Consider the following 16245-nt stretch of genomic DNA (forward strand, 5'->3'; position numbering starts at 1 on the left):
CCTGCAACCGCCGCGTCGAGAATTTAAACCTGCAACCACCAGATCGAGAATTTGAACCTGCAACCAGCAGGTCGAGAAGTTGAATCTGCAACCACGAGATCGATAAGTTGAATGTGCAACCAACAGATCGATAATTTGAACCTGCAACCGCCGCGTCGAGAATTTAAACCTGCAACCACCAGATCGAGAATTTGAGCATGCAACCAGCAGATCAAGAATTTTAGCATGCAACCAGCAGATTGAGAATTTGAACCTGCAATCACCAGATTGAGAATTTGAACCTGTAATCACCAGATCGATAATTATTTGAACCTGAAACCACCAAATAGAAAATTTAAATCTGCAACCACCAGATCGAGAATTTGAACCGAGACCCACCACATCACAAATTTGAACCTGCAACCACCAGATCGAGAATTTGAGCATGTAACCAGCAGATCAAGAATTTGAACCTGTAATCACCAGATCGAGAATTTTAATCTGCAACCAGCAGATCACAAATTTGAACCTGCAACCACCAGATTGAGAATTTGAACCTTTAATCACCAGATCGAGAACTTAAATTTGCAACCACCAGATCGAGAATTTGAGCATGCAACCAGCAGATCCAGAATTTGAATCTGTAATCACCAGATCGAAAATTTTAATCTGCAACCAGCAGATCACAAATTTGAACCTGCAACCACCAGGTTGAGAATTTGAACCTTTAATCACCAGATCGAGAATTTAAATTTGCAACCACCAGATCGAGAATTTGAGCATGTAACCAGCAGATCGAGAATTTGAACCTGTAATCACCAGATCGAGAATTTTAATCTGCAACCACCAGATCGATAATTTGAACCTGCAATCACCAGATCACAAGTTTGAACCTGCAACCACCAGATCGAGAAGTTGAACCTGCAACCACCAGATCGAGAATTTGAACCTTTAATCACCAGATCGAGAATTTGAGCATGTAACCAGCAGATTGAGAATTTGAACCTGTAATCATCAGATTGAGAATTTTAATCTGCAACCACCAGATCACAACTTTGAACCTGCAACCACCAGATCGAAATTTGAATCTGCAACCACCAGATCACAAGTTTGAACCTGCAACCACCAGATCGAGAAGTTGAACCTGCAAGCACCAGACTGAGAAATGAACTGCAACCACTAGATTGAGAATTTGAACCCGCAACCACCAGATCACAAATTTGAACCTGCAACCAGCAGATCGAGAATTTGAATATGCAACCATCAGATCGAGAATTTGAATCTGCAACCATCAGATCACAAATTTGAACCTGCAACCATCAGATCGAGAATTTGAACCTGTCCCGACCAGAATGAGAATTTAAATCTACAACCACCAGATCACAAGTTTGAACCTGCAACCACCAGATCGAGAAGTTGAACCTGCAACCACCAGATTGAGAATTTGAACTGCAACCACTAGATTGAGAATTTGAACTCGCAACCACCAGATCACAAATTTGAACCTGCAACCACCAGATCGAGAATTTGAACATGCAACCATCAGATCACGAATTTGAACATGCAACCACCAGCTTGAGAATTTGAACATGCAACCATCAGATCGATAATTTGAATCTACAACTACAAGATCACAAATTTGAACCTCCAACCACCAGATCTAGAATTTGAACCTGTAATCATCAGATCGAGAATTTTAATCTGCAACCACCGGATTGAGAATTTGAACATGCAACCAACAGATCACGAATTTGAACATGCAACCTCCAGATCACGAATTTGAATCTGCAACCACCAGATCACGAATTTGAATCTGCAACCACCAGATCGAGAATTTGAACATGCACCCAGCAGATCACAATTCAGAAGCTCAGGCAGTTAAGAGAACTCTGGACCCACAGTGTGGGGGTATTCAAATGTAATTACGAGGGGCGTTCACCACATTCTCTGAACGAGATACAATAGTCCAAGAAACGTGAACATTTTTATTTTCCTCTATGTAGGCACTTGGTGAGAGAAAAAAAATAATTCCTTACTGAACATATTGACTTGTATATTAATGGAAAGGGTGTTATGATGTTCGATTTCCATGACATTTCATTCAGTGTGACCTGATTCCTGAAATCTTTGTGTTGATAAATATCGTCAATGCATCTGGGTACCTATCCAATTCCAATTTAAACCAATCTACCCCCTCCCACCTCTACTGCCACTACCTTTCCAGAGAAACCATTCCATGCATTAACCAGAGAGTTCATAGAACACGCAGTGTTCAAGTACATACTTCAAATTTAATTTTAAAAACAATCATTTTAAGACGTTCACTGCCACTGCGAGTATTCTCGTATAAATGATTACGCCATTGTATTTTAAACAGAAAATGCTGCTGTGACGGATAACACAACAAACGATCTGCTGGCACTTCGGTGAACATAAGTCGATGTAATAATCATGATCATCATCGTCATCATCAGTTTCGATGAGAAGTTTTTCCGCTTCATCCAAATTCATACATGCCATTTTGAAGGGTGATGACAAGTAGCAAAAAAGAAAAAAAAAGACACTTGGTACTCAGAACACCCAGATCGTTCATACCTGACATACAGAATTAAAAAATCTTGTCCCACTCACTGCCTGCTTCGAGTTTTCTCATATTAAATGTGGGGTTTCCCCAACAATGGAATAAGAAATGAACTCTGATTTGCTCATAGAAGGGTAAAATTTAAAAATACAGTATATGATGCATGTGCATACTTGGCTTGCAAATGGGAGTGGTGTGTGCTACAAGAGTTGGCAGTCAATGTGTTTAAGATCATTATTTTAAAATCTGGACGTTTATCGCTCCTGAAGCAGTCGTATACACATCACCTCCTTGTACACTGTGATAAGACGACGTTAAGTCGCAGTTCAGGAGATGGAGACATTATTGATCACCATCGATGTGCAGAGCCATATGGAGCTTGTTCTTCTTCACCCCCAATACTGTTCTTTCTCGCATGCCACATCTTCTCGTAATATATATATATATATATATATATATATATATATATATATATATATATATATATATATATATATATATATATATATATATATATATATCGATTTATTGCATGGTTATTGAATGTATTATGAAGGCCATTTGTGTTATACAGTGTTCAAATGTATAATTCCATTTAAATAACGGTTTAAAGAGGTGCAAAGGCGTATAAATAAAAAAATTATGTGTTTTACCACCATTTTCTCCAGTGTCGCTTACATCACCCTATCTAACACATTACATTAGTTTTTCGTGCCTGTTGTTTGTGTCCATTATAACATATTTAAAAACAGTATGTTTTCCGTTTGGGATGATTTTCAATTTTGGTTGACTGCCAGGCAGACAGACGGAGTAAAAAATATCATCTCACTCCTCTCTGCACATGTGTGTGCAGAAATATAACATTCAAATGAAATAAATTGTTCCTCGTTCATAAACTGACAATCATAAACTGATCAGACAGACAGATGGACGGATATGTACCAATTGCCCATGGTTTCGCTTTGTGTGTGCGGGGTAATAACGGTGCTACATTTTGCTGTTGTCCAATCCTCTGGTACCTGTACCAACTCCAACGAGCTGTTAAAGATATCTGTAAACACCACACTTATCTGCTCTGCCACCTCCATCAACATTCGTGGATGCATATTATCCGGCCCTAGAGCTTTATCACCCCTTCAACTTATATCTCATCAAAAACCTGTTGCTCACTCCCGAAACAGATGTTCTCCACTCTTGGAAGTCCCTCTGACTGTTTCTGTGTAAATCTGGAAACAAAAATACTGTTTAATATGCCGCCCATCACACTCTCATCGCTCACCAATTCTCCTATGCTATGATTCTAACTCTTGACTTACACAGTGCACAATAAAACAACTCTTGAGTTGCCATTCTTCTTCCCTCCACTTTGCTTCCCATTTGGACATCCTCAGAGAAAGAACCTTCACAAAAGTCCCTCCCTCTACAAACTGCCCGTACTTTCTAGACCATTCCACATCTGGAGTAACCAGAAATCTCTCGAACCTTGGTGATATTGTTACGGATTTGGAAACCTTTTGTACACAGACAGTCAGCGGTCCCCGTAGCTCAGTTATCTCGATAAGTATGTGTTTATAGTTAGGGTCCCGTCCTTCTGTCTAATGGGTTAATTTCATGTGTGCGCTGCGGGTTCTGGACGGACGGTTCTGCTAACTCCGAACCACTGAACTAGGAAATAATTAACTCTCGACGGACGGGCCAATTTAGTTAGGAGACACATGAGCAGATTCTTGGCTCCTTTATACAATTTAATTACCCACAAAGGGATTGACTTTAACCAATTTATATATCCTCTAGGGACCAATTAATTATTGATACGCTTTCCTGCAAGTGGGGGATGGAATGAGTGGACGGATACGTTCTTATAATCACAAGAAGCAGATACTCTCGGTCCCCCGCCTTTTCGATGGTACGAAGAATAGAGCTGTGTAATATGACAGCTAAATCTTTAACAGTTTTTGAAACATCGTGTACAAAAGCCAAGTTACCTAGGTAGTTGCTGTGGCAACATAATTCAGCCAATCACAGTCATGATCTAGTCAGGTTGAGATAATGTCATGAGGAATAAATATCTACAACATGAACACTAAATGTTAAACGTTTTTTAAAATATCACGTACACAAAAATACATGGACGGATGATCTGTCGGTCGGGCGGAGCTCATTTTAATGTCCCGCGTCACCGACCTTGTCGAAGGGGTGGGAACCAAAAAGGATTTGTAAAAATAAATGAGAGGGAGTTGCGACAACACAACTCGCACAGATCTGGCACACGAAAAACAAAACATGGGAGGGAACGACACAAACTTATAATACAAGAATAACTAAACCCCCTATGGTGCCCACTCGTACCGAACAACAGGGAACAGGGAACAGGGAAAGATTATTGGAGGTCTTTCAGATGTCGGTCTTTGTACTGCGGAGATGTCGACCTGTGTTGCACCAAATTGATCCCCAATGGTAGCATCGTGCCGCATTTTTTGCTTTCGATTTGCATTTTCTTCTTTCGATCTTGTGTTGCGAAATTGTTGTGGTGTTGATGTGAGGCAGGCAAGATGGGCTGAATGGCCTCCACCTGTGTCTAATTTCCTTGTGTTTCCTTGTATTTATTTGGGGGTTGTTTCTGCCAGTAACCATGTATAATCTATCTTTACTAGACTGGCCACGCGGGAGGTTTATGGGTCCATGCGCAAAGTGATATTTAGTCCTCCACTCACTTACCTCATATCCCTGCCTGATATTGCCTCACAGGAAGGTGCATACCATTTACAATCTTAGCCCCACTCTCTCCTCTATCGATAACAACACCGTCTTTCTAGGTGCACATAAAAAACAGGACAATTTATCCCAACATGTCCCTTTTTACAATGGAAGGATCCATCCGACTCCAGCACATGAATCATGCTATCTTAATAGTTCTAACTAGGGGTTTCCCCACCCCCCACACACTGATGCATGTAACAACATTACCGTATATATTCTTCGTTGTCATTTAAGGTGGTGTAAACATTGCAACTGTGGTGGTAAACCTCCGATAAAAGCATTTAAAACCTTTATTTTGGTATAAATGAATTATTTACTTGAACACTGGAGAACACAAATCTCCTTACTGGCACTTTCAAAAACCTTCCGTTTAGCAGTACTTGGACAAAATATGTATGCTGTCTCGTGCCGTGAGGGCAGAGTTACTGTGAGATTCAACATCCAGACCAATATGGCGGTGGCTAGCACTGTTTACAGTTTAGTGTAGAAAGCAAAGCAATAGTTTAAAAGGCCCTTCCTGTGTCCTCTTTCTCAAGACTACATGGGGTAAAGGTGTTCTATATGAACTGTCTAGTTCTTAATAGTCTTGTTCATCATACCATTTTTGCTCCAAGGTGCTCATTGCTACAGAAGACCTTATAATATGCAGTTATCACCAAACGGTGTAGTCTTAGTGTAACGCTCACCAACCTTAATCTTTTCCACTAACCAACCCTCCATCTCATTTGCCACCATCTTGATTTTCAACACATGTGGCATACAGCACGAAATGCATGATTATGTGTATTGGTTATCAATGCTATCAACACAGAATCCCTCACTCACTCATCATCTATATAATCGTTACTCTGCAAATGTACACTTGATTTGTTAACTAATCTATATACGCCTCTGCTTGTTGAAGTTCATAACTCCAAGTCTTGTTTCATAAATTCTGTTGCTGTGCTTACATCGAGTCTGTTTTCCAACCCCAAGTGTTGTTGCATCCTATATTGAGTGGGGGAGGGGAGCCTCGTGAGGGCAGGAGGGGAAAGGGGGTGGATGGGACTGACGTGGTTGGTGGTTGGAGTAAAACATGGAGACAATTGTTATGTGCAAGTGTTGACCTGGTTTGTTGTCTCCACAGGCTGCTCTACGCGGATGTAAACACATCGTCTGTCCATCAGGTAACAACTCTGGGAAAAAAGTTTTCCAAAGAAATAAGTGTGTTCTCTCAAGGAAGTTGATTATTTTACACCAAAAAGATAAATCATGCCAAAAAAAAATAAACAGAAAAATTATAATCTTTCCTCTCTTTGCTCATACATGCCATGAAAATAATACATTCACAAAGAATTATAATTATCATTACCTCTGCCACTGAAAGTGGATGGAGGTTATGTTTTCACCCCTGTTTGTTTGTTTGTTTGTTTGTTTGTTTGTTTGTTTGTTTGTGAGCAGGATATCTCAAAACTCAAAAACAAACAAACAAATGAGTTGGTTAGGTGACAACAACAAGCTGATTCGATTTTGGTTCAGGTCCGAATCCGGATCTGGCCTATCAGTGGGATACAAAACGTAAATTGTTCATTCATCCTGGTGGAGGTATGCGCTCTCCCTAGTGCCGTTCGAGTTATTATATTTTATACTAGCAAATACAACCGATCACTTCACTGACGGGAATATCACGGCTTGGGGAGAAAGAGGGGTAGGAGGAAGAGGGGAGGGAGAGAGAGAGAGAGAGAGAGAGAGAGAGAGAGAGAGAGAGAGAGAGAGAGAGAGAGAGAGAGAGAGAGAGAGAGAGAGAGAGAGAGAGAGAGAGAGAGAGAGAGAGAGAGAGAGAGAGAGAGAGAGAGAGAGAGAGAGAGAGAGAGAGAGAGAGAGAGAGAGAGAGAGAGAGAGAGAGAGAGAGAGAGAGAGAGAGACAGAGGGAGAGAGAGAGAGAGAGAGAGAGAGAGAGAGAGAGAGAGAGAGAGACAGAGAGAGACAGAGAGACAGACAGAGAGAGAGAGAGAGACAGGGAGAGAGAGAGAGAGAGAGAGAGAGAGAGAGAGAGAAAAGGGAGGATGAGGCAAGGAGGGAGGAGGGGTGATGAAGGGGGAAATTAGAAGGGGAGAAGAGCAAGGAAGGGGGTGAGGAGAGCAACGTCTCACCAAACGTCGGTATACACTCTGGGGGGGGTGAGAGCGAGGAGGGGAAGAAGTGGGGAGAGGAGGTTTGGGAGGCGGAAAGTGTAATGGGAGGGGTTCTCGAGCTGAGTTTGGTAGTGGGACTTGTGGAGAAAAGGGGGGGGGGGGGGTAGTACAGGATTGAATGAAATGGGATACATTAAAACAGCACATTAATACAGCATGACCGCCGGGGGATGTCCACGGGGGAGTGGAGAGGGGAGGGGTAAGCATGAGGAAGCATGTGGGGAGGTTGAGGGAAGGCAGCATGAGGAGAAGGGAATGGAAGGCAGCATGAGGGGAAGGGAAGGCAGCATGAGGGGAGTGGAATGGAAGGGCGATAAAACGCGCCCAAACAGCAACATTTTCTTTTTAACCGCCGGATTGTATGTAAAACCTCTTCCTCCTCCCAATTCTTCAAAGGTCTAAGGGGTCGAAAGTGTCAAAAGGTTTAAAAGGAACATTGCAATGGTACGTAGTTAATCGACATACGTGTTGTCAGGGTGCAACTGATGTTCAAACAGGACATAAATAATACACATATAGTCACGCAGATTCACAGACAGCTTCATGGACAGATGGGATCTTAAGGGTCTTCTGGGTCTTGAGGGTCTTCTTAAAGCATCTTAGGGGTCTTAGAAGATCTTTAGGAACTTTGGGTCTTTGGGTCGTTTTAACTTCAATGGTCTTTTGGGTCTTTGAGGTCTTAAAGGGTCTTCAGGGTCTTTAAAGACTGTGGTGGTGGTGGTGGATGAAAATACCTTGAGGACAATCCCCAGGTCGGACTTTGGCTGTGTGCCAAATGTGGTGATTGTCAGCCGAAATGGGGTACGTTAAAACAGCACATTAATACAACATGTGGAGACCACCGGTAGATGTCCATTGGGGGTGGGGAGGGGGGAAGTGTGAGGAGAGGTAGAGGGAAGGCAGCGTGAGAGAAAGAGAATGCAATCTGAGGGGAAGGGAAGGCAGCGTGAGAGGAGGAGAATACAGTGTGAGGGGAAGGGAATACAGTGTGAGGGGAGGAGAATACAGTGTGAGGGGAAGAGAATACAGTGTGAGGGGAGGAGAACACAGTGTGGGGGTAAGAGAATGCAGTGTGAGGGTAAGAGAATGCAGTGTGAGGGGAGGACAATACAGTGTGAGGGGAAGGGAAGGCAGCGTGAGGGGAGGAGAATACAGTGTGAAGGGAAGAGAATACAGTGTGAGGGGAGGAGAATACAGTGTGAGGGGAAGAGAATACAGTGTGAGGGGAAGAGAATACAGTGTGAGGGGAAGAGAATACAGTGTGAGGGGAGGAGAATACAGTGTGAGGGGAGGAGAATACAGTGTGAGGGTAAGAGAATACAGTGTGAGGGTAAGAGAATACAGTGTGAGGGGAGGAGAATACAGTGTGAGGGGAGGAGAATACAGTGTGAGGGGAAGGGAAGGCAGTGTGAGGGGAGGAGAATACAGTGTGAGGGGAAGGGAAGGCAGCGTGAGGGGAGGAGAATACAGTGTGAGGGGAAGAGAATACAGTGTGAGGGGAGGAGAATACAGTGTGAGGGGAAGGAAGGCAGTGTGAGGGGAAGAGAATACAGTGTGAGGGGAGGAGAATACAGTGTGAGGGGAAGAGAATACAGTGTGAGGGGGGAGAATACAGTGTAAGGGGAAGAGAATACAGTGTGAGGGGAAGAGAATACAGTGTGAGGGGAAGAGAATACAGTGTGAGGGGAAGAGAATACAGTGTGAGGGGAGGAGAATACAGTGTGAGGGGAGGAGAATACAGTGTGAGGGGAGGAGAATACAGTGTGAGGGGAGGAGAATACAGTGTGAGGGGAAGGGAAGGCAGTGTGAGGGGAGGAGAATGCAGTGTGAGGGGAAGGGAAGGCAGCGTGAGGGGAGGAAAATACAGTGTGAGGGGAGGAGAATACATTGTGAGGGGAGGGGAAGGCAGCATGAGGGGAGGAGAATACAGTGTGAGAGAAAGAGAATGCAATGTGAGGGGAAGGGAAGGCAGCGTGAGGGGAAGAGAATACAGTGTGAGAGAAAGAGAATGCAATTTGAGGGGAAGGGAAGGCAGCATGAGGGGAGGAGAATACAGTGTGAGGGGAAGGGAAGGCAGCATGAGGGGAGGGGAAGGGAAGGCAGCATGAGGGGAGGGGAAGGGAAGGCAGCATGAGGGGAAGGGAAGGCAGCATGAGGGGTAGGGAAGGCAGCATGAGGGGAGGAGAATACAGTGTGAGGGGAAGGGAAGGCAGCATTAGGGGAGGAGAATACAGTGTGAGGGGAAGGGAAGGCAGCATGAGGGGAGGGGAAGGGAAGGGCGATAAAACGTGCCCAAAAAGCAACAGTTTCTTTTCAACCACCGGCTTCGACATAAAACTTCGACATTAACACACGTCTCTAACGCCTCTTATTTTATCACTTTTGCCGTCTTTACATTAAAAATTACTATAGCTGTAAACTTTTAAATAAAGAGCTCATTCTAACCACCAATTCTTGATTTACTTGAGTTCATTCGTTGCTTACAGAATGTAACTGCAATCGACTTCATCAAATATATAAAGCTCTTCCAGAAGCCATTTCATTAAATATATGAAGCTTATATTTTGGCCTTAAATATTTTTACTCTTCGGCCTTCAGAAAAACTTAAATTTTTACTTGTATGTTAAAGTGGGGAATTACCATACCTGTAAATGCACTCCTACACATCTGGACAGAATAACTTGAAAACTGGATGTTATCGTGAAAAATATCAATCAAACTCCCAGAAGTTATACAAATCGTTATAAAATATGCCAATTCTCTGTGTTATAGTATAATGAAAGCTATAAACATTATATATGTGGGGGGGGAGTGCTTTGAAATAAACATGTCTGTTTGTTTGTTAGTTTGTGGAACAATATTTGTTGAAACGTGTGGATATACTCAGTGTGTGATGGTGCTTACCGCTCCTGTAGGGAATGCTGTTTGGAATTATCCAAAACATGAAAGGAAACAATTATTTTGTTATTTGCTGTGCTTTTGCGTCGACTTAGTGGTGAAATACACAGCCTAGTACAAATACACCTACACGCCGAGGAAGAGGTGTGTGTGTGTGTGTGTGTGTGTGTGTGTGTGTGTGTGTGTGTGTGTGTGTGTGTGTGTGTGTGTGTGTGTGTGTGTGTGTGTGTGTGTGTGTGTGTGTGTGTGTGTGTGTGTGTGTGTGTGTGTGTGTGTGTGTTTTAGCATTGCTGAGCAACCCATTTCAATGTCGACAATAGTTTTATAAATACCTTTTGATCTTTTAAAATAAAAAGTACTCTACCTGCAAACTATTAAATAAAGAGCGTATCTTGATCACTCATTCTGCATCTACTTAGTTTGTGTGCCACAGTTCCACACCCATGCGTCGTGACAATCCAACAGCAAGAGACGTGACTCTCAATCATTTAAAACAGTGGAGGTGAAACTTCCTTACAGGTGCATGATTTCAGTTTAGCGAGGGCTCACTTGTATTTCACTCATGAAGAATTGGCTATAAGTAGCAAAACTACTAAACTTACTATGTATTATCAATGTGTGTCCACTGGTAGATTTACTCATCGTTACAGCAATTTTTTTTAAAAAATTGTGATCTAAGATGGGAGGCCAGCCGGATAATTCAAATTCAAACCCCGTTGGAGTGATCAGTCATACTAAAGTCTTTAAATACGGTCCATGCTGCTTCCTTGCTTAATGCTCAGAATTTAGAAAGATAGAGTATGGACAAAGTATGCTGAGAAGGCAATGAAAAAAAACCCACCCAATATAACCCTTGCCAATAAACTACTTCGGCAGTATTGCATATGATTCAGGGTGATCCTCAAAAAACCAGAACCCATACTATTTAATATAAAATCCTCATTTATCACTCAAATGGAACAACGTTTGGCACAGATTACCTTGCATAGGCCAGGATTGACTGTGCCTAACTGTTTTTAAATTACATGCTACAAATGTTTGCTATGCCAGTAACTAGCGCACATTGATTCGATGGGCAAATGGTTGATCTGAAGCATTCTGTTGGAGCAAATTTAGCAAATTTTATCGATACTTGTTGCTTTGAGTTATTCATTGCATTATGGTCTTCCTCCGCAGACATTGTCCTTCAGATAGATATCTAGCTGTGACAGATCTGGTGAGTGTGGAGCCCATTCAACAGCAAGTCGTTGACTGAAGACTGTCACCAAAGTGCGTGTTGAGTCAGTTCAATGACTCATTTGAAGCGTGGGAAGTGACTTCATCCTGTTGAAGTCATTGTTCCTCTCTCCAAACCCCCCCTGCGACTATATAGATAGGGCCTTCCAAAACTTCCAAAACACTTGCCATTTCATCATTGCATTGTCATCCTCAGACTAGAAAGGGCCAAATATTTCATGGTTCCCGATTGCAACCAAGGCAATGCATTTTTCTGAGTGGAGAGGTCACTCGAGTACTAGATATTGGGGTGTTGATCCCCAGTATACACAGTTGCTGGAGATGACATGTCCGTAAAGAAGGAAATGGGCCACATCAGAAAACCAGGCATTGTCAAGGAAGTTAGTCTGCCAACTACTTGTGCATTGTCAGTCTTTTCTGCATATGGGTTGCAATCATTTTGTGTTTAATATGAATTCTGTATGGATGGAGTTCAAATCGTGCATGAGAATTCTTCACACTGATTCACATGAATTTCCAAGCTCTTGACTCCGACGCCAAATACATTTCTTAAGATCTCTGCCCACTGAATCATAAACAAGGTCGATGCTCTCAGGAAATCTTACATCTTGAGGATTGAGGACGGCCTGAATGTGTTTGTCCTCCAGCACTTTTACTGTTGAGATTTGCGGCAGTGCCTTTTCCTCTTAACTTTTTGACCCAGGCTAATATTCATGACTTGAAGGGCGCGGCGTGAGTTCCGAACTCGTGTTTCACCTCCATTTGAATCTTCTTGTCGGAATCCGTTTTAAGAAAAATATCCACAGAATTAGTATTTTACCGAATTATTGTCCATGGCATCTTTAAAAAGGGAAGAATCGTCACCAACCTTCACAGTCTATCTTGTGGTTCACTGTTCTTCAATCACCTGGGAAAAAAACAACACAAGAGGTTTTCATAAGTAAGAAGGAAGATATTAGATAAAAAGTGGGTTCCGTTTTTTTGTTGGGGGTCAACCTGTGCATTGACATAAGTAAATAAATAAATACATTTAAAATAAATTTATATATTATATTAATCGTTGCCACGTCTAAGGATTATTTATTGTGTTTCTTGTTCTAAAAATGTATTGAACTCCCCAAATGGAACCATTTGATGTCATTGAAGGAAGTGTTTTGGAAGAAATATTAATGTAATTGTGACACACATATGAAATATTTATAAGTTTAATGTTTAAGTATGATTATATCTGCTTACCCTCATTACTCTCCCCCTCCATGCTTATTCCAGCATGACTGACTGCTCCACTGTTTGCTTAGTTCAGTTTCTCGGTGTTATTTTACGACCCGTCTCAACATGAAGAAAACACATGCCATCGCCTCAAAAGGTTTGCTGCATCATCACCTTTTTGCTATTCCTGTTCCCATTTGGTTCTGTACCGTTCCCAGCTCCAGCTATACCCCCACCACACACCCCCTCCTCCTGGACCACTTATTATAGCCAAGCCAGTTGAAACCGGTTGAATTGCTTAAGGGCAGCTGTGTGATCTCATGCGTTTTCAGTGGGGTGATGGGTACTGTGACCTTGCTATTAACTCAATGGATGTGACGTCATAAAGGGAGTGTCCGTAAACAAAGGAGACTTTTCTTTTCTTGTGGTGGGGTTCCCATCAATACGATTCCAAGCAGAAATTATGGCTTACAGGCCCACAGAACTTGGGAATCTCAACTGGCCTTCATGAACTAGTTTAGTCAGTTTGTATCAGGGCATTATGTAGGGTTTTATTTATTTTTTAATTAGATAAAAAGTGTTTATTTAATCTACCCTTATATGAAATGGGGAAAATAGGGAGGGAGAGGAGCACACATGGAACAGAGGGTACAAGATAAAGAGTTGTATTTTCATTTTATGACATGCGCAAATCATTGCATGAAACATAATTGATTTTGAAACGGTAACAACTAGAAATGGACTCACTCAGTAGAGCACGTACCTCCGCCACACAATGCCTGATCCACGAGAAGATATCGGGCCCAATACATTTTTGAAACATCATGTTTCACTCGTTTTTTGGCACTATCTCTCAATGGTGATGAATCACTCTAAAAAAATTATCAGATCCGGATCCGAATTCAGATCTTCACCAAAATGTAATCATTACTTCCATGTCACACACCCAACATGTCCACCAAATTTCGTCTGAATTGGTGAACAACTTTTTTGAGATATCATGCACACAAACAAACAGAAAGGGGTGAAAACATAATCTCCTTCCACCTTCGGTGGCGGAGGTAATTATTTTGGAAATTCTAATTAACCAAAATATCTGGCAGTTAAAACTCAAATCGGACTTTGCGTAACTGTCATAACCACCGTGTGTCTAGTTCTCCGATTGCCCCTACATTTTGCCAATGACATCACACTTCCTGATATGACGTAGAAAATAACCACAGAACAAATGAATCGGTTCATGAGTTGATTGAAAGTAACCTGGGTTGGTAATTATGGAGAAACTACTGCAAGAATGTCTACACACCACCCCCTCCTCGTCCCCCTCCTCAACCCAAATCTCATAACAAACCATCAGGACCTGTCAATATCATTGTCAGCTATCCGATCTTAGTCACCGTGGTCAGTGGTCACTACAACTGTCACAAAAATACTCTAGCGGCAATTTAGGTTACATTTATCAAGTGCAAGCGACTCTGGTTTCGTAGAGGTGATCGAGTTAACAATTCATGCGGGAACGAAACCGGCAAGGAACCACAATCAGGACTGGTTATGTACAACACAAATGTGGAACGGAGAATGATTTTAGTCCTCAGCTTTTCTCTTGGAGTATAAAGTTTCCAAGTCTATTCTGAGCACAACGAAGGGAGATAAAAAAGATGGCACGATAAAAAGATTCAATTTCAGTTCCGGGGTGCTAAGCAGGAGCCTCCAGCTTCCAGCCGAGGTTGCTCACACCTACAAGGGTGTTCACACAGATTGAGTAAACAGGCCACATGGAGTCATGGACCTGTCCCCTAAATTATGAACAAGTCCAACACCTATTGACTCATGAAGAAATCAGAATTTTACAACATTGAATTACAAAATGCAATGCTATCTCTCTTGTGTGGCTATGTTGACTTGGCAAATGAAAAGACAGTACAGTACAATGAGTTTATGGTATGTATTGCCAACCATTTATGGTTGGAGATAATCAACATTCTGATGCTGGTCCAACAATAACTTGGTGTTTTGTCAGGAGGTAATGCAGGCCTTGCTGCGGCCTATGCTGCAAAAAAGTTGGGCATTTCTGCTACCATTGTCGTACCTGATAATGTGCCTGCATGGACACGAGAACGAATACAACATGAAGGTGCAAACATCCAAGTGTGCGGCCAGGTGTGTGATTACAGCAATGTGAGTTGTAAACAGGTATCGTGGGTTTTTGCAAAAAATGATAGAGGTACAGTATTGTCTGGTTTTATTTTTCATGATACGAACTTTAATACTGTCACGTGTGGAGTCCCCATCCAGAACCGTAAGTGGTTAAAGGTGGGAAATGCACATGCCAGGGATTAATATCCTTTGAATAGTCATCAGAGGGATAAACTTGGATGGTGTGCCATGCAAGCAGTTGTTGCGACACTCCTCCATTTTCATGCCAAATTCATTTATTTCCCTCCAAGAGTTGTCAATCAACCAAATTATCAGTGCGGGAAAGATAGCGAGAACCAGATATGCATGGTTGGCTTCGGAAAAATTAATAATTTAATAGACACAAGACAGAACAAATATACAACAAAATACTGGAGAAGAACAGTTAATAATCACAACTTAACAAATGATGAAGAAACTAAACCCCTGACAATGGGCCCACACACACAACAACCATACACACAGAACCAGGCAAGATAATTAGAGACTGGCAGTTCAACCCTGAATGACAGCATGCTGGAGGATGGGGCAAAGTACCCTACAGCTACTTGGAGTGGTGGCATACCCCTCTTTCAAGGGGTGGCCAGAATCAAAGAGAGCTGGCAAGAGACAGCGAGAGACCAGAAAAAAGCTCTACCAAGATCCCCCATCTTTAAGGAGTGCTCCCCCTACCCTTCCTTCTCTTGTCCTCAAGGTGTTTACAGCATTTCTGGCCAATTGTGTGCCGCGCCCATGCTTCGAGACAGTTCAACACAAGAGACACGATTCTGAATCCTTAAAAAAAACAGTGGATATGAAGTTTCTTCTCAAGTGCATGATTTTAGTTTAGTGAGGGCTCACTTATATATTTCAGTCATGAAGAATTTGCCAGGAGTAACAAAACTAGTAAATTTACTACTTACTAGTACAGCTACACACTACGGAAGCCACAGGAAGGGTCACAGTATTATCCTCTCTGGGGTATATCGAGGCTCGTGTCCGTTCGTCTATGGTGGACGCACTAAGCATAGAATGCCTCAAGGGTGTGGGGTTCCTTCAGATTTCTTTCAGTTTAGTGTTAAACAGCAGCAACTGTTTTAAGGGGAAACCAGACGCGTTGGTGGTTTATAATATTTTTAACCTCCGCCATCTTCGAATATGGATGGAGGTTACTGTTTTCACCCCTTTCTGTTTGTTTGTTTGTTTGTGAACAATATTACGGAAAAACTCCTC

General features: G+C 42.2%; 1 protein-coding gene and 1 long non-coding RNA gene across 6 annotated transcripts in view; one reads left to right on the plus strand and one right to left on the minus strand.

Moving 5' to 3' along the window:
• LOC147010819 (uncharacterized) overlaps positions 1-12985 on the minus strand; it is a 25923-nt gene extending 12938 nt beyond the window's left edge. The window contains exons 1-3 of one of the 2 annotated variants that reach the window (XR_015052548.1): positions 12865-12985; positions 12497-12535; positions 6427-6495 (exon numbers count right to left, since the gene is read on the minus strand). This is a non-coding gene — a long non-coding RNA (uncharacterized LOC147010819). The remainder of the gene's footprint in view (positions 1-6426; positions 6496-12496; positions 12536-12864) is intronic. The other variant, XR_015052549.1, reaches the window with a different exon arrangement.
• LOC147010820 (L-serine dehydratase/L-threonine deaminase-like) overlaps positions 1-16245 on the plus strand; it is a 45113-nt gene that overhangs the window by 9467 nt on the left and 19401 nt on the right. For 2 of the 4 annotated variants that reach the window (XM_085860421.1, XM_085860420.1), the window contains exons 2-4: positions 6447-6486; positions 12898-12994; positions 14858-15015. In XM_085860421.1, the coding sequence (XP_085716547.1) occupies positions 12964-12994; positions 14858-15015 (189 nt within the window). In that variant the 5' untranslated portion in view covers positions 6447-6486; positions 12898-12963. The remainder of the gene's footprint in view (positions 1-6446; positions 6487-12897; positions 12995-14857; positions 15016-16245) is intronic. The other 2 variants (XM_085860418.1, XM_085860419.1) reach the window with 2 other exon arrangements.

This window comes from Eptatretus burgeri, chromosome 16 (genome assembly GCF_056783735.1).
Source record: "Eptatretus burgeri isolate ZD-2024b chromosome 16, Ebu_testis_v1, whole genome shotgun sequence".
NCBI lineage: Eukaryota > Metazoa > Chordata > Myxini > Myxiniformes > Myxinidae > Eptatretus > Eptatretus burgeri.